Genomic DNA, 19737 nt, shown 5'->3' on the forward strand with positions numbered 1-19737 from the left:
ACAAAAATAATTACTTGATTTACCCTAATTTTGTTCTTTAATTTTTTTACAGAAAACCTACCCTACAAGAGGTGGCTTCAATAGAAGAGAAAATAAACTGCATCTTCTAGCTAGCAAAGCTTAAGTCCATATCAGCAGTTAGAAGAAAAATTACAAAACATTACACAAAGGAAGCTACACAGAAATTTAATTTCAAACTGGATAAAGAAATTTTAAGAAACTAGTTCATTAATGGTAAGCCACAAATCAAAAGGCCCAGATTAAATGAGGAAACTGACATCTGTAGAGGAAGCTTTCAGCAAAATCCATGAAAATCACTAAGACTGGCATCTCTAGAACTTGTTCCTAAAGCAACAGTGCATAAAATTCTTAAATTCTTAAAGTGAAACTGTACAAGCGACCTCACAAATGCATCAAACATTGCTGGAAGAGGACTCATGCAAGATTAGTTTCCTGTCATGAGTTTAATGAAAACATTGGGAACATGAAAGGGATTCCCTAAAGTCAATGTCTGGTGTGCCCTGGGAAAAACATGCATAATCAGTCTTTTCTTTTTTTTTTTTTGAATTAAGAGTGGTTAATGGTGACAACTATCTTGCAATGCTACAGGATTTTTTTCATTCCTGAAAATTAAGAATTAAAGCCAATGTGGTTTTTCAGCAAGATGGAGCACCTTGCCATGCTGCTCAGAATGTTTGACAATTTTTAAATAGTCTTCCCAAAAAAGATAGACTGGCAGAGATGGGCCAAATGGCCAGCAGATCACTCACCCGATTTGTCCTCACTGGACATTAAAAGTGTGATTTACTCCTCAAAACCTCACTCTTTTTAAATGATCTTCATACCAGAATCACAAATGCCATTAATGCTACAACTGAAACAACTGGAGAATGTGTTTATTGTACACTTTGTATCAGTAAAGATTGAGGTTGTGTTCAATCTTATCACCTATCCTAAAAATTAGAATAAATTACCTTAGCAGTAGGTGCATTTTACAGATTTTTTTATAATAACTTAGATTCTCACACAGAACCTAAGTTACTGCAGTTTTATAGTGCAGACTTTATGGACATCCTGTATTGTTTAATTTTTATCAATTTCTTCTGAACCATAAGATAAAATACATGTCTGTATCATAATGGTATGTAATAATTCCTACTGTGTATGCTTTGAGACTGAATAACTTGTCAAAGCATCCAATTTTATAACAGAAACTAAGAAACCAATGCTGCAATACATATATTATGAAACAAATATTAGCATTAGCATAAGCATATGACACAAGAAATCACACTTATACATCATCAGACAGGAAAAAAAAAAAAAAAAAAAAATGCCCTTCCCATTTCACCCATCCATTCTCTCCAAAAATTTGTCCAGTTCTTCCTTGAATTTATTTAAGCTATCAACTTCCACAATGACAGATGGAAGTTTGTTCCAGCAATCGACTACCAACTGGTTAAAGGCAAATTTCCACACATCTATTTTACAACTGCTTTCCTCAATTTGAGTTTATGACCCCTCAAGTTCATAATCTGAGCAAGAGGAAGAATCTCATCAGCATTGAGTCTGCTCAAATCATTCAAGGCCTTATACACCTCAATCAGATCATCTCGCAGGTGCCAGAATTACAGATGCTGCAATTTGCAGAACTTAAGCCATTCTTGGTAAGAGCAACCCTTTCTTTCTCTCACCAATCTTGTTGCCCTTCTCTGTACTCATTCTAGTAGTTCAACATCTTTCCTAAAATGAGGCCTCCAGACCTGTATGCAGTATTCAAGGTGTGGCTGGCCCATTGCCTTATACAAGAGGTATAATCACCTCCTTTTCCCTGCTAGCAAAATTCCTGTATGTAATTGACAAGATCCCATGACCTGCTTTGGCAGGCTGTCTGCACTGCTCAGAAAATGTCATATCTGACTGCTCAAAACATGCTTTTGAGTAGACTATGATTCTAACCCATGTAACTACTAAATATGGTTAACAACTCTATTCCAGTCACAATTATTAGTTGTAAACTCCTCTGACCATACCAGTGTACAAACAGCTTTTTGGCCTGACAAAAACAAGTGATGAAGCAAGATAGTACAGTCACACATGTATTTGAGTTGATCATGATTCAAGCCTGCATGACTGCTAACTATGGTTATTGATTGTATTCTTATTAAAATGATTAGTTGTAAACTCTTGTGACATATGTCCCAGAGTATAAACAGAATACTGTTTTTTGATGGAATTAATTTCAATATAAAGTATAGGACTACATGAAACCACGAATAAAAAAAAATATTTTTGGAGTTTGTTTATTTCTTTGTTATTTTACTTGTAAGATATTGGCATGCTTATAACTTTTCAACATTCAACTGGATTAATGACTCAGCTGATGGTTGAAAAGTTATAAGCACAGCAATAGCCCTCATCCTTTAAGAACAGCTGAACCCATTAGAAAACATGGAAAGATGAGTTAATATGACAGTCAGTACTGTAATTATAAAATAAATTTAAAACTGCTGCTAATTAATTCAGTTTTAGCTCTGTAGCATAGAGCCAAATCATCCTGAAAAATTCAACTTTTTTATATCATATAAATGATTGCATACTGTTGGCCTCATCATCTTTCCAAGGATGTTTGTGTATACATTTTCATTAGCAGTGCCCTATGTGAATTGCAAACCAATTACTTCATGACTTGATGTACCCACGCACAATTTATCACACCAAATCTTCAACATGGATTTGAATTCGAATGTGAACTCATCAGCACGGTCTGCTTTGAGCCGTTGAAATGCTCAAGTGTCACCTCAGATCATTTCTGATATTTATGCTTCAGCTGTATAGATGCGAGATGATGATCTGACCTGTCCTTCTGATGACATTCTTCAGTTTTGTCCCTGTAACTCTGCTGATCCTATATTTTGCATAAAACATGAAGTAGTTTCTTGTTTAAATTCAATTGCATTGGCTACTAAGGCTGCCTTGACAATGCTCCTATGGCTTTTTCTTTCAATTTTACCACTTTCCCCATGGTTAGGGAGTTGGTTAGAGTTTTATGTGCTATTTATATGCAACACTAGACAGTCTGCTATAAACGACCTTGGTCAATGGAGATGCAAACCTGCTATCGAGGTGTGTAAGGCAACAGTTTATACATGTAAAATCCAAAGAAACTGTTATCAAAATAGTATACTTCCTGCTGGGAGGTGGGGGATGCAAAAGTGATGTTAACCAAGGTGATGCAATAAACTTTTCCAACCCAGTACAAGGCTTGAATACTGTCACTAATCTTAAAGGAAAAGTATTTTTTTAAATTTTTGAAAAATGTCAGAAGTAATTACAAAAGTTATACTATCTCTCTACATTGAGAAGAAACTAAATTCTTAACCTCATATACCAGTGAAAAAAAGATTTATATAATGTGCAAGCCCATGACAATTATGAAAGCAAGCAAAATTTTTATAATCTACCATATGAAAAATTCAATGCTGCTTAAATTTAAGCACAAATAAGAATCTGTTACCAGTTTATCATTCAGGTGTATTTCTATTAATTTATTCCATTTTTTTCAGCAACCAGACATGGGAAAGTAATAATTTCGGCAAAAATGATTTTATGTAATTTAATACATAAAATATTTAAAATATGTAGTAACTGATTTAAAGAATAAAATTAGTACTTTAAAAATAATACTTTATCACTTTATATTAATTACAATACTTTCAACAACTGGTAAACACTTTTAAATATTTCTTTTAATCTCAACAGTTTATCAAAGCAAAAACAAAATCAATATATTTTATGAGATCATTTTAAATGCACAATCCTAAGTACATGTTAATTACCTGACAGAATTTCAGTAGTATTAAACAGCATTTTATTTTTTTTCACATAATATTTTTTCAGACTATTTGAGATAACAATTTATATCCTTTAATATAAATACCATTGCTTCATTTTTTAATTATAAATGTACCTTTTGAAATATGTTGTACAAAGTCATTTTCATTTAAAAGCTTGGCATCGCCTTTTGATCATAAAAAATTGGCAAGTTTCTTCTAAGAGTGCTAAGCAACTAAAGCAGAATGTGTCAGTAAAATAAATTTTGTGTGTGTATATGTGCGCATGTACATCCAACTAATAACTACAGCTTCAGGGAAGGGGAGTGTTCATAAAGAATTCCATCAGTCCTGAATAATTTCAGGTCTATTAATAATTAATTATTTATATTTAATTCTATATTTATATAAAGACATTTCCTTTATCACCCACAGCAAATGTAAGAAATGAGAATGACATTGGCAACTTATTAGGATTGCTTGAGGTAGGTATACATACCAGATTGTCTATAAAATTACTTTCCTGCAGCAAAAAGCAGGGGGGGAAAAGTAATTTAGAGAGTGGATTTGTTGCAAATTTACAGCATCTATAAAGCTTATTAGAAAGCTATATAACACAGAGAAATAATTTTTTTTATATAAGATAATGTACAAAATCTATTTTAGGCACTTCTACTAGTATAAATTCAGCTGAAATTCAAGGTATTGCTTAATTTGTGTTTGTTAAGTACTTACTTTAGCTCATTTAAAAGTAATAAAATTATCAACCACTCTAAGTGCCACAGAGCCATAATTAGTACTGGAGACTTGGTAAAAGCCTTAAGACCACTTGTAATGTTGAAGTGCCCATCTCCCTCTTAAGTGGTAGTCAGTAGGGAAATATCATACGAAGTAAAAAGAGGGAATGTTGAAGTTTCTGGTTGGTTAAAAAGTACAGTAGAGGACCAATCACATACTGAAAATTAAAATGATAGAAAGTAAATTTACTCAGCTCATATAAGCAAGTTTAAATAAACTCCATTACCCAACAATTAACAAAAATTCTTAATAATTTTCTTAATAATGATTATAAGTATAAAACAAACTGCTAGAATTAATTTCAATTAATTTCATTTTGAAACCCCAGGGACTCACATCTGGTGAGTATGGGCTTGGCAAAGCCAGGGTCCTGAGCTGGATACATTTTTCTCTTTCTTGGTGATTCTTTTCTACTTTCTCTCTCTCTCTCTCTCTCTCTCTCTCTCTCTCTCTCTCTCTCTCTCTCTCTCAGGGTAACCTGGGAATTTTTTTTGGCTAGTGCAGCATAAGCCTCAAGCTTCCTTGTACCATACGGCTGATAATAATAATAATAATAATAAAAAAAATCAGTGGCCACTGATTTCACAGCCTGTGTCATGAAATCAGTGTGGCTACCTATTAAGCTTCCTCCAATTTCTAACATTATGCTTCATGGTATTAAATTGTCCTGCAGCTGCACAATTGTTTATCTTTTCTGCATACTCAATGACTTTAAGCTTGAACTTAGCAGTATATTTGTTCTTTCTTGAATCCATTTCGATAGAAAAAATGGGTTTACAGAAACAGAATAAAGGAATGCAGATGAAGAATGTAAAATTATAAAAAACAAAAACCACTGGAAAAGCAACATGTGAACTATGTAAACACTAAACAGTACTAATAGGCTGGAAGTTGGAACTGAATCTTCATTTATATGAAGTATTTGTAAATTTAAAGTGGTATATATGAAAAAGATTCTACTCTTCATGTAGCAACATAAATGACAATAAAGGACTTAACAGTAATAACCTTATTGTTAAAGTTAGCCTACAATGAACATGTGTGCATGTGGTATAGCTTATGTTTGCTAAAAATGCCCCAGGAAAATGCAAAAATTTTAAACTCTCAAAAATATTACATGTGTATAGTACAATCTCCTACTTTTTTGCATAAAAATTTGGGCATAAAAACTTTCTCTATACACAAGTATATATGGTAATAAAAAAAATTTACATTACCACAGTAAAGCATATGGTGTAAAAATTATGTCATTTGTAAAATTTCTTTCTCATATATTTACTTTCAGTCGGGAAACTCAATGTAGTCAAAAGCTGAAGTAATTATAGCCTGTGAATAAATTCTTGAACCCTTCTACTAAAATAATCTTTTGATCCAAACTTTCAGCCTTACAAACAAGTATTTTGACACCACATTTGATGTTTAATGGCAACACTGGCAACTGAGGCCATAATGCATCAAGTCAAATTTGAGCTGAAAACTATATCTTATGAACTTCTACAACTCCAAATATCACCAATCTGCAAGATATTATTCCAGACAATGATAATCAATTGACTTAATATTGCCAAATTCAGCAATGGAAAACCAATGGTATGTATAGGAAAATATACAGACATGTGATCAGCCATAAATAGTTTATACTATCAAAAATTATTTATTATTTGATAACTTTTTTATGGTCTGATAATTTGTTTTTATGATTAATTTTATGGATAATTTGTTCTATGGTGTAACAGTGAACAAAATTAGGCAGCAATAAAATTTTCATTAGAAACCTTCAGTATTGTAGCCCTAGTTAGAGTTAGCTAGCCTACACTGCACATTTATAGTACTTCTAGGTCTTGCACTTTGGGGGTTATACTCATGATTACTAACGATCCAACCAGCATCATGGTATAAGTAAAGGATTTAACTGCCTCAGAATGATAGGATGTGACCAAAATTTAGCACGCTTTACTCACAAGCATAACTTGAATATCAGCTCTGCCTGTCAGCATTTCATACTTCCAAGTGACAGCCTTAGCTGTTATCTTGGAAAGAATGATCAAGACTATCCTCAGCTTCTCAGAACATTGAAATATCACTTATTATACAACTCTGTAGTTGCCCTGCAGTGTTTATGATGTTCCATCTTGGCCAAACTGATTTTTTTTTTTTTTTAAATAAAGCCAATAAAATTCATAAACCCACAATTCTATGTTACTTCATGCTTGAGGATTCAAAGTGTAAGTCTAAATGCTAAATGACAATTATGTAGTTACAGAACAATTACAATATTTTTAAACATGATCTTGGAGATGCTCAAATAATTTTTAACTGTTTATTTATAAATTAAAGTGTTAATTTTATGTAAAACTGGAAAGGTTGTCCCAATTTATTCTTGAATGTGGATATTTTATAATATAATTGCAGAAGTTTCTATATGGCTATTAACTTTAAATATCTCCAAGAAATTATTTTTAAGTTTTATGTAAAAGAACATCCTTTTTATTTTATCAACATATCTGTAGAAATAATTTATATAATTTTTACATTAGTAAAACTTGTATAAAGTATTATCAATTTTGTTCTACTATTTGTATACAAGTATATTTTATAATAAATCATTCTTTCATATGAATAATAACCAAAATGATGGACCAACTACCTACAGAAAAATTAAAAATTTCATGAAGTATCAAGAAAATATGTTTACCTGTCTTTCTGTTCAGGTCTTTATTGTAAAAAAAATAATGTTATTATGAGGCAGAGAGAGACAGATACAGAGATTCTGCATCTCTGGCACTGAGTACATCATGCATTGCTAAATATGAGTAGCAAAAGAATAATATAGAGTAGTGGTTCTCAATAGTTTTCCCCCTTATGAACCCCTTGAGCAATAACAGTTTCTGGTGAGAACTCATTTGATAGTTAATTTTTTAAAATAAATGTTTTGAATGGATAAAATTTATTAAAACAACTGCTTCTGTAATAAGCAGTGTTATATATTAGGCTGACATCCACTTCATTTATGGTTTTGGTAATGGTAACACACAAAAATGGCACTAGCATTATTGGCACCTAAGGCAAAACCTTTTCATGGCACCTAATTCATATAGTATCTTAACATGCATATCTATGCAGTAGTGCAACAAGCAGGGCCTATTTTAGGTGGCACCTGTGGCAGGTGCCTCCTGGTAACACGAGAGCTGAGGCTGAGAAATATCAATGCCAATTTCCTAACCATATTATCCCTAATCAGCAGATTTTTATTGATAAAAATACTAATGCCACCAGGAAACTGGATTATTGGGTGTTGTATCTGAATGTAAAATTACTTACAAAGTTCAAAATGACACGATTTGAGCAATATAGAGCAATCCTGTAGCACATATTCGGCGAATTTCTGCATGCTTTGGAGTTGCTAAAATGCCTGAAGGGTACTAAATATAGACCATTTACATCCTTTAGAACAAGTACCTAAAAAATTATGAGCTATGAGTACATTTCTCTCATTGGGCATTAATCCTTATATGTGTAGGTACATTTTATTCACTGATGAAGCAATATTTGCTTGAGATGTAGGTGAACAGTACTTGTAATAAACATGTATGGGCTGATGACAATCTTCATGCAACAGCTGAAACCAATTTCAAGCCCTGGTTTTCAATAAATATATGATGTAGAGTAGCTGAGAATCATAACTGGATCCTATGTGCAAAGATTCTCGCAGCAAGGAACATATTTTGATTTTTTTGAAAAATGACCTGCCAGGCCTTAAAAATGTTTCTTTCATTGATGGAATGGCATATGTATTTCCATCACAATGAAGCTTCTCTAAATTTTAACAAAAGGTTTCCGATTATCTTATCACTATCTAAAACGTCAAGTGGTCAAGGTGGTTCTTGTCCTTAGCCAACTAGATCTCCAGACATTAGTCCGTTAGACCAGGGATGGCTAACAAGTCGATCACAGCTTTAATTTCAGTCGATCACGATGAATTTTAAATATATATAAAAAATAGATTAGTGGAAATCTAAATATTATTATTGTGACCCCCCCACTGCATACACTCTTATTACAAATCCGTTGAACCATGTGGCTACTCTTGTCGCCATGCAGCCACTAGGCTTGTCTAGTGAAAATTCACGCAATTACGTTGTGAAGAGCAGTATGTGTTGAATTTTTATTTAGCTTACTTAATATTAATGACTGGACAGTACTCATGCATTAATTTAATACCCTTCGATTTAAAATTAATGCTAAGAAAAAGAGTAAAACATATCATTTTCATCAAGAGTAGGAACTAGAATACTTTTTTCTAATGAAAAAAAAAAAGTTGTTTGATTTGAAATGCTTCTGTGGCTATACCCAAAAAAAGGAAATTTAGAACGGCACTTCATCCGCTCCATTGTTGTTTGTTTGTTTAGGGATTTATTAAGCGCATCAGCAACTAGGGCCATAGTGCGACATCACACTCTATGGTAAATACCAATAGGATTTTCCACCTAATAGTGACCTTAGAAAAAATAAATTAAAAGAACTTAAAATCCAGATTATTCACACAACAAAATTTCTTCATGACACCTAATTTACAATCTAAAGCAGTAACTGTAGCATCATTTAAAAGTAAGTCACCTTCTTTCAAAAAAATTCGAACCATTTTCTGATGGTCAATTCATCAAAGATGCATTTTTAAAAATAGCAGATTCTCTTTTTGAAAATTTTAAGAACAAAAATGAATTAAAAGTGCTCTTCACAAACTGCAATTATCTCAAAATACTGTGATGAGGTGCATCAAAAAATTAGTAAAAATGTGAGTGAACAATTGCATGCCCATATTGCTAATTGTGTGTCCTTTTCTTTACAACTGGATGAATCTACAGACGTCATACATCAGTGATACAACTCAATTGCTCATTTTTATTCGTATGGTTTTCGATGATTCTGCCACTAGAGAAGAACTGCTGGGTTTGGTTTCATTAAAAGAAAGAACTAGAGGTCTTGATATATTTTATTGAAAAAATTTAATTACCATTATTTAAGCTCGTATCAATAACAACAGATGGAACTAAAGCAATAGCGGGGCATCTTAACGGATTCATTGCATTATGCCAAAAGGATGATGAATTCCCAGATTTGAGTTACCACTGTAACAAGTGTTAGCCAGTAAAAGATTAAATACTAAAAGTGTTATGGACATAGCTTTCAAAATTGTGAATTCCACCACAGGATGAATTCAAAGGAGACTTTTCAAAATGCAACTCGATGAAAATGAACCAGATTTGATATTACACACAGATGTGAGATGGCTGAGTCAGAGTAAGTTTTGACAGAGATTTCGAATGAAATTAAAAAATTGTTGATCAAAGGGAAGATGATTAACAGCAGCTACAAGATACGGAGTGGTTGTGTGATCTGGATTTTTTGGCAGACTTTACCCGTAAATGAAGTGATCTTAATTTGGAATTACAAGGAAAAAATAAAAATGTGGGCGACATGATTAGTAGTATTTCTGCATATAAATATTAATTTTTGGCAATGGCTAAGAATCTCAAAGAAAAAAAATTTGATCATTTTCTTATCAATTTAACGTCGACAGATACGAAACAAATTTCAGAAAAAAAAAAAACGAGATTTTTCCCATGGAGAAAATATTAATTGAAAATGAAATTATTACATCGCCAAATGATACCTTCCGAAAAGCCAAGTCATCAGCAAAAGACTTGGAAATACATTTGCCGAGAAAAGTACCCAAACGTAAAAAAATGCAATGAACTTTTAAATTCCTGTTTTGGTTCCACATATCTATATGAATCGGCCTTTTCCTATTTGAAACAAAGACGAAGAATCACTCTACTCTTACGGACTTGCATACAGAAGATTCTTTGTGGTCGGCCTTATCACAGTACTGTATATCCCTGATTTTGAAAGCTTGGCAGATGACATGAAGACACAAACTTCACATAAATTAAAAATTTAAATATGTATAAATTTAAAATAAGAATTCCGAATTGTATTTAATTTAAAAATTTAAAAACATTTTTAAATATGTGTTGATTAACTTTTTTAACCATGTGCAATGAAATTTTTGAGATGGTAGATCACATCACAAATTAAGTTGGCCACTCCTGTTTTAGATCATCACACCTAAGGTCACATAAGTGTTAGTAGCACAAAAGGTTAAAAGAAATGCACTGTCAGAGAAATTTAGACACTGAACTGTGTTTGAAATAACCAGCTAATAACAAAGAGAACACCAGCATTATTATGACATGTGGAAATGTCTAACCAAGAAGAAGGCCATCATTTTGAGCAACTGCAAGAGCTTTATTAACATTCACCTTAAAATAATCGATTTTTCAAATCAAGAGTAAAAATGAATGTTTAGCATGGCAAGTTTTTTTTCTTAAAAAATCAAGAGTAAAAATGAATGTTTAGCATGGAAAGTTTTTTTTCTTACAATTGCCTATCTCCATACTGGCATGAAATCAGGCCCATGTTGGCATGAACTTTTCTGCTTAAAACCTTGCAGTTAGACAGATTCCTCCCTAGGACACCCTATATATTTTTATCAGACATTTGTTAAAAGTATGTAAACATAATACACCAGTTTCATTGGTATATGATGTTTACTCTGGCTCCAACATTCAAATACCATGATTACAGTTTCATACAAATGTGTATGAAACTGTAATCAGCAAAGATCATCTTAAAATTTCGGAAAGCTTTTTCTTAGTAAAAGTTTAACTATTGGAATGTTTTGAACTTAATTTTAAAAAGTAAACTTATTAACCTTGAACAGCATTCTGGTAGCATTCCTGCCCAACTTGAGCACAGGATACAGACTATAAGAATATTACTGTGTTTTTGTCAGGTATATAACAATATTAAACATTAAATATAATAATATTAAAATTCAACATCATGAAAAAATTTAAAACATCATTTAACTAAAACTAATGAGCTTTTCAGTGTGTTTTGAGGAACACATCTTTAAAGATTGGTACAATAAAAGTAAGAGAAATAATCCCAAATCTGGCTCTGCATCAAGCTTACTGAGGTATTTTGACTTGAGAGCATAAGGTGGAAGTCCTTCCTTGCACATGTACATAGTTGAAAACTTATGATAAGAAATATATTTGCCTTTTCATAAAACAATGAATATTCTTGCTTTGCACCTCAACCAATAACTCATAAGGGCATTAGTCTTGAACAAAGTTTTCCATCTAAAATCTGCCAAAATATCTATCAAGTTTGGTCTTTATGATAATGTCATTTGATTAGCAATCAAAATACTTTTTTTTTTTCATAAATGACAAGGCAGGATTGGCGGTTTCGTGTTACTGTTTCAAGTACTTCTCCACAGCTAGCGCATGCAGTTGCTCTTCATCTCCAAGAAATAAAAATCTAAACTTCATATATTTTGTACATCTTCTCTTCTCTTGATATTTGTTTTTGAAATATCCAGTGCTGTTTTGATTATACTGCACTATTAATGGATGACTGCAATTCATATTTGATTGAGATGAACTTGACAAATTTGTAATGTTATCTACAAACTAAATTCTCACATTGTATTTCAATATCAATAGCCCAGATCCAGTATTTTCCAAATAATACACTTTACACACCTGCTTGAGGTTAATAAATAACAATACAACTGTGTATGTTTTCAATATACACAGTTGTATATTGTTGTTCAATATACAACACAGTTGTTCAATTTAATAAATGGAAGATATACTGTTTGACTCTTCATAACTACATGTGCAAATTGTTGTTATTAGCATTATTGGTATAATACTAATTCAAATCTTGATGGGCATAGGGTGTTCAGGTAATGTATATCCTTATTTTCTGATAAAATGCAAACATTTCTTATTTCCTTTTGTAGATAATTTAATAAATTAGAAGGAAACTACAATACTGTCATTTAAGAACTGCAGAAATTATGATAGCAAAAAAGGGCCAAATTTGTGTTTTCTGAGCAAATTACCTAATTTTTCTTTCATGATTTCAGGAAACATTATTCTATGATAAAATCCTTTGTTCTTTAAAGTTTATTTAACAAAAAACACCCCTTCACCACAAACAAGAAAAAAAAAAAACTTGAATAAAATTTACCATATAATAATGAATACCCACTTGAAAGGTAGGTAGGTAGTACTAAAATTTCAAACTACATAGTACTTACCTGAAAGAAATAACTTAGCCGTTTATAAGCAATTGCTATGCTCATTTTGCACTCTTTGTCATTTACCACGCTAAAGTGAAATTCAATTCGAGGTCTAAGGATGAAGTCACTCTCAACCACTATCAGTATCTGTTTATGGTATTCTACAATTCTGTATATGATTGTGTATTCTCCTGAAATATAAAAATTGTTTATTTATCATCAATTGTTCTACAATTATGCTAATAAATTTTCTAATATAGTATATCATTTAAAGTATAAGATGAGGAATGATTCATAACTTTCTTTATACAGTCAGTCCTCGTATAACACGTGTTTACACTACACGAATTCGATCATACACGATTTATAAATAGGGGAACGATATTTTAAATAACACGAACCAAATTCGCTTATGCACGATTCGCCTTTGTGTTTACAAGAAATGGCAGTCGAACGCGGAATCACCCCAACCGAACGCAACATGATAGGAATGAAGAGAATTTATAACAGATTCCACTAGCTGAAATGCAACTGGAAATTGTTTTTATTGTTTTATGGTAGTAACCCCTAGAAATGTGCTTTAGTAAAATGTGAGGTGTTAATAGTGTATCTCTGCCTTTATGGTGTTGTTTATTCAGTTGCTACACACGCGCAGCTTTGTTTATGTGTATCAAGCTTGCCTCTTCATTTTGTAATTGTGCTTTATTCCCTAAAAATGGGTAAAATTCTTAAAAGGTGTGAACAGGAAGCGTCCTGGTGAAGACACTACAGATTCAGAGAGAAAAAGAAAAGCAATATCGATAAACAGAGGCGGACTGGATCAAAAATTCTTGCCCGGGAGAATTTGTAGTGGCCTCATACTATGGTTTATGGCCAAAATCACACCGCCCTCCGGGGTTTCCCCGGTAAGGCTTATGGTCAGTCGGCCTCTGTCGATAGAGAAAAAATATGAAATTGTGAAACGCTTTGAGCGAAATGAAAGACCATGTGATATTGCACGTGCTACAGGCCTAAATGAGGCAATGCAGAGAAAAAAAACTTTCATAGCAGGAACAACTCAAAGTGTAATTAAAATCCATTAGATTAAGACACAAAGAATTGGAAGAGATGGAACGACTGTCATCTGTTTGGATAGAAAATGAAACAAAAAACAAGTTGGCTTACGATAGAAGCAAAAGCAGTAGCAATATTTTATTACGTAATAGTCGTAATAAAATACTTACGTATTTTATTACGATTATTTATTGTGTTTGGTAATGTTTTGGTTACAAATGTGTGTTCAATCTTGGGTGGTCGGCACCTAACCCTATTTTTCCCATAGGGCCTGTTGTTTATATTGCACGATTTTGCATTGCACGAGGGTTTCTAGGAACACAACTATCGTGCAATGTGAGGACTGACTGTACTGTGTGCTAACTTATCTTAAACACATCACAATAAATTTAACACATTTACAATTATTTTTATTTAATACTCCAACATGGCCACATAGAGGCATTTACAAGAGATACAGACTGCTCAAATTCAGACAACCAAATAATATTTGGCAACAAATATAAGATCAAATACAGACATGTCCCATGAGAAACCTGCCAAACTTCAGAGATTGATTCCTTGATGGATGCTTCATAAATTGATTCCTTAATTATTCTTATTAAAGACATTAGGAAAAGATTATTGTTCAAGGTGGTTTGAAAAGGCTTTCCAGAACACACAACTATTGGCTTACCGGAAAACTTTCACACTGATCTCACCCAACTGGCCAATTCATCGGAGATCAAACTACATGATGTTTTTATCATGTTAGCCACTGGTCCATTATTTATAATTATGCTGGAGAGTGCAATTATAAATAACCAATGAGTGGATATCACAATCAAATTTTACATTATACCCAGAAGTTCAAGAAGAAAGTCAATGCTATGATTTTCAGAAACAACAGAGCACTATTGAGCAAGCAGCATGTGTAAATTCTGTGTGAATTGAGTAAACTAAATGCTGATGGCATCCTTACTCTTTCTCACACAATACATGAAGGGACATAAATGGAAAAAGATGGATGCACAAAAATTTGCTTTCAGCCAGAAAGTAATTAATTGTTGGAACAAACTTTCATCTGATGTTGTGGAAGTAAATTCCAGCGTGACTTCTGGGTATGTAGGACAGGTGGTTAGATAAGTTTTGCCAATACTTCATGCTTAGCAGCACTAATTGCCGAAAGGGAGTACGAACAATGTGTTTCCAGTTAAGTATCTTGTAATCCGTTCTTATATGGAAATTTTCTTTATTCTCCTGAAGCTATTTTAAGTGTTTCAATATCAAACGAAACATACACGAGAACGAGAGTATCCTGTGTGGACATTTATTTTTGCCGCTCCTGGAGAAGTTTTTTCTGATTTATTTTCTGTTTTATTAGCTTAAATTGGCATATTAACTTATTTTCTAGAGTGGTTTTATATTCTTATTTACGATACTTAGATTAAAGTAACTTAGATAGAGATTTTGTAGGTATTACTTAGTATCGGAAAGGGTATCAAATCCACGTGTTTACTGTTCGTAAATAGCCGCCATTGTTATGCGATACAAAATATCTCGAAATAGATAGCATAAGCTTAATATAGTATAGTATAGTACATAATATTGTCAATTAATCAGATAATTAATCTTGTTGAACTTCATTGTCAATTAAATTGTACTTTTAACTATACATATAACGACTTGGGTTGCATAACATAAATAATTAGTAAAAAATAAATAATTAATACTTAACTTGATAAGGGAGTTATATAAAGGGATTTCGTAGATAACACTCGATACTGAAACATAAATATAGTGTTATAACTGTGTTGAGATATAAGTTTAGGGTTTTAATTTTGTACTGAAATTGAAATTTTATTGAAATTAAATCGAAATCATGAGTCTGACCAGAGCAGCAAAGCAAAAGGCTCAAGCTAATGGGAGTGCTGTGGCTCAGGGGAGAACTGAGGGGGGCAGTTGCCCTCTGAATTACAGCCTATTAAAATGCACTACTTGCTTGATGTTTGTGGAGCAGTCAGTTACGGGACATGATACTGCCATGGGGGATGTCTTTGTGTGTGCGCGATGCAAGGAGTATAAGGAAATCAGGTGACAACTCAGCATTGTTATGGGCCTATATGAGAGCTTGAAGGACAGGGTGGATGCCCTCGAAGGATTAAAAGTGAGGGGCCCATCAAGCTCTCAGCTGCCCACACCAATGCCAGAGCTTGCACTTGGTCATCACGCAACACAGCGGCAGCCCCCAAGGCAGAATGCACTGGTCCCAAAGGAACTAGTAGTTGTTGGTGACTTTATTGTCAGGGAAATGGGAAACATGCTTTGTAAAAAGGATAGGTGGAACAGGACCAGGGTATGTCTGCCAGGGGCAAAAGTTGATGATGTTGTAGAGCAGATATCATCTTTTAAGGGCACAAAATGTGATATAGTTGTACACATTGGCACTAATGATATTAAGAGTAGAAGACCGGCGGAATTACTTAACAGGTACAGGTCACTGTTGAAAAAAAGCCGTGAATTAGGGCTGAATTTGAAAGTGCCTGCAATTCTGCCCAGACACGATAGGAGGGAGTATATGATGAGAGCCCTGTCGATCAATTTGGCCCTGGAAGGATTGTGCAAGGCTCATGGGGTAGACTTTTTTTCAGCCTGGTCTGTACTTGTTAACAGGAGAGATTGCTTCTACAGGGATGGGATACACTTAAATAGAAAGGGTGCAAGAATGTTTGCTGATGCTATCGAGGCAGTGTTAGGTGGGTCGGAAAACTGCTAGATTGGGGGGATACAAGGACTAATAGATTAACAGTAGCCACTGGCAGAGGTGAAAGTGATTCTTGAAATGCTTCTATTGGAATGAGCCGCAGCCTGGAAAATAAGATGCAGGATATTTCAGAGACTGCTGGGAATCATTGGGATACAACTAAACACATAGGTTGTGTTAGGGTAGCTAAGAAAAAGAACAGGTGCTTGTATACTTGCGTGTACACCAATGCTAGGAGTTTAGTAAATAAATTTGATGAATTTGAGGTATTGCTCAAAACATCAAAGGCAGATATTGTGGGGGATTTCAGAGACGTGGTGTCACACAGATATAAGGAAAGCAGAACTGGAATTTGGGGAGTACAACGTCTACAGAAAGGATAGACAGGATAGGAAGGGAGGAGGGGTTATGCTATTAGTTAAGAAATGCATAAAATCCAAGGAAGTGAAGCCAGTCGACATTGCTGGATAGTGCAGTGTCGAGTCAGTTTGGTGTGACATAAGCATTAGGAGATCAAAATTGAGAGTAGGAATGTGCTATAGGCCTAATAACTCTGATGAGTATAATAAGAAACTGTACGGAGAAATAGAGTGGGCCAGTAAATCAGAGAGTCTTATAATGGGGGATTTTAATTTCCCAGATATTGACTGGAATTTGGGGGCTGGTCACTCACACACTAGCAAGGCTTTTGTGGATTTATTGGATGATTGTTTTCTACATCAGAATGTTCAGGAGGCAACTAGAGGGAGTAATACTCTTGATTTGATTATCAGTAGTGATTCTTCATGCATTAAGAATCTGCAGGTAAATGAACCACTAGGTGGTCACAGTGGGCTGAAGTGGGATTTACTCAAAGAGGTAACTACCATTAGGGGTAAAGGGAAGGGTTATTGCTTTCGTAAAGGCGACTACAATGGACTGAGACAGTATTTAAATTCTATACAGTAGGACCAACTGGTGATGTTACCAACAGCAAATTCAAAATGGGAAGCATTCAAAGAACTTATCTTGGAAGCTACTAGGCTTTACATACCAACTAAGAAATATTGTTCAAGGTTTAGGCCTAAGTGGATGTCAGATGAACTAATGAGACATATGGCAGAGAAGAAAAATGCATGGGATACATACAAATTAACACGTGACACAGAAGCCTATGATAGATACAAGTTGATCTGTAACCAAGTTACAAAGGAGGTTAGGCAGGCGAAGGCAGATTACGGGAAATCTTTGGCAAGGGTTGCAAAGAAAAACAGCAAAGAGTTCTTTACTTATGTAAACTCTAGAAGGAAGGGGATGAATCAGATTGGTCCACTTGATATCGATGGGTCAACTGTTGATGATCCTGCTCAGGTAGCTAACAAACTGAATGAATATTTTGCATCGACATTCACACATGAGGAGTTATTCAGCGAGGGGAATGCCAGTGGTGTATTCAACTCTGGCAGTAAGCTAGAGAATCTTGTAATAACTGAGAGTAAAGTGGAGGAGAAATTGTTGAAGATAAATACAAGAAAGGCACCTGGGGTGGATGGGATTTATCCAGTTATATTAAAGGAAGCAGCAAAGGAAGTAAGCAAACCCTTAGCCATAATTATGAGAGCTTCCTTGGACTCAGGGGAAGTACCCATGGACGGAGATGTGCAAATGTAACCCCAATTCACAAAGGAGGATCAAAGGACGACACAAATAATTAGACCTGTTAGTTTAGCTTCTGTTCCTGGAAAATTAATGGAGGCACTGGTTAAAGAAGCACTGCAGGATCATCTAGACAAGACTTCAGTCATAGCACAGACACAGCATGGTTTTGTTAAGGGAAAGTCTTGCCTGACCAATTTGATTGGATACTATGATGCAGTCACAAAAGAACTGGATGCAGGGAATAACTTTGATATTATATACTTGGATCTTAGAAAGGCTTTTGATACTGTTGCACATGGAAGACTGCTGCACAAATTGGAGCAGTGTGGCATTGGAGGCAAATTGCTGCTATGGATAAAGGGGTGGTTGAGGGGGAGAAGACAGAGTGGTAATCAATGGACACTGCTCATCGTGGACTAATGTTATTAGTGGAGTCCCTCAGGGTTCAGTATTGGGTCCATTATTGTTTTCTGTATTTATAAATGATATTGATGATGGTATATCAAGCTTAATGTCCAAGTCTGCAGACGATACGAAGGTTGGCAGGGTTGTCAAGGACACTACTGACACTATGCTACTGCAACAGGATCTGGAAAGGTTGAGCAGATGGGCTGAGAGGTGGCAAATGAAGTTTAACATTGACAAATGTAACGTACTACATATGGGAAACAGCAACCCCAGAGCAATGTATCAACTCTGTGGTACTACACTGACAGTGGTAGAGAATGAAAGGGACCTGGGGGTGGTTGTGCAGGCAGATACGAAGTTTTCTGAGCAGTGCAGACGGGCTGCAAGAGTAGCTCATGGTGTATTGTCGATGATATATAGGAATTTTTCTAGCAGGGATAAGGAGGTGATTATTCCCTTGTATAAGGCAATGGTCAGACCGCACCTAGAGTACTGTATACAGGTCTAGAGGCCTCATTTCAAGAAGGATGTAGAGAATCTGGAACGAGTACAGAGAAGGGCAACAAGATTAGTGAATGGAACAAAGGGGTGCTCTTAGAAAGAAAGAGTTAAGTTTTGCAAATTACAGTGTCTGGAGACTAGGCACCGGCGAGGTGATCTGATAGAGGTGTATAAAGCCTTGAATGGTTTGAGCATGCTCAATGCTGATGGGATTCTCCCTCTTGCTCAGAATAATCACCTGAGAGGGCATAAATTCAAATTGAGGAAAGACAGATGTAGGATAGACGGGAGGAAATTTGCCTTTAGCCAGCGGGTGGTTGGTTGCTGGAATAGACTTCCATCTCTTGTCGTGGAAGTTGATAGCCTAAATAAGTTTAAGGCTCAGCTGGACAGGTATTTCGAACGAACAGAGGGGTGAAGTGGTTATATTTTATTTATTTATTTATTTGTTTTTTTTTTTTTTTTTTGTTTTTTTTTGGCTGATGCTGCATAAGCTTGCTTTCTTGCATCAAATGCCTCTACTAATGCTAATGCTAAAAGTCGGTAGCTTAAATAATTTAAGGAAGAATTAGACATATTATTAGTGAAAATAGATAAATGAGTAA

The 19737-nt window shown here is 34.4% G+C and overlaps 1 protein-coding gene across 1 annotated transcript in view; it reads right to left on the reverse strand.

The window, feature by feature from the left end:
* Positions 1–4677: 4677 nt before the first annotated feature.
* The window catches only part of LOC150075128 (uncharacterized), a 56566-nt gene continuing 41506 nt past the window's right edge, over positions 4678–19737 (reverse strand). Inside the window, exons 4-5 of the mRNA XM_090389188.1 lie at positions 12808–12980; positions 4678–4788 (exon numbers count right to left, since the gene is read on the reverse strand). Coding sequence (XP_090245314.1) covers positions 4702–4788; positions 12808–12980 — 260 coding nt within the window. The 3' untranslated portion in view covers positions 4678–4701. The remainder of the gene's footprint in view (positions 4789–12807; positions 12981–19737) is intronic.

This window comes from Mastigoproctus giganteus, chromosome 14, assembly GCF_048544385.1.
Source record: "Mastigoproctus giganteus isolate SK-2022 chromosome 14, ASM4854438v1, whole genome shotgun sequence".
Lineage (NCBI taxonomy): Eukaryota > Metazoa > Arthropoda > Arachnida > Uropygi > Thelyphonidae > Mastigoproctus > Mastigoproctus giganteus.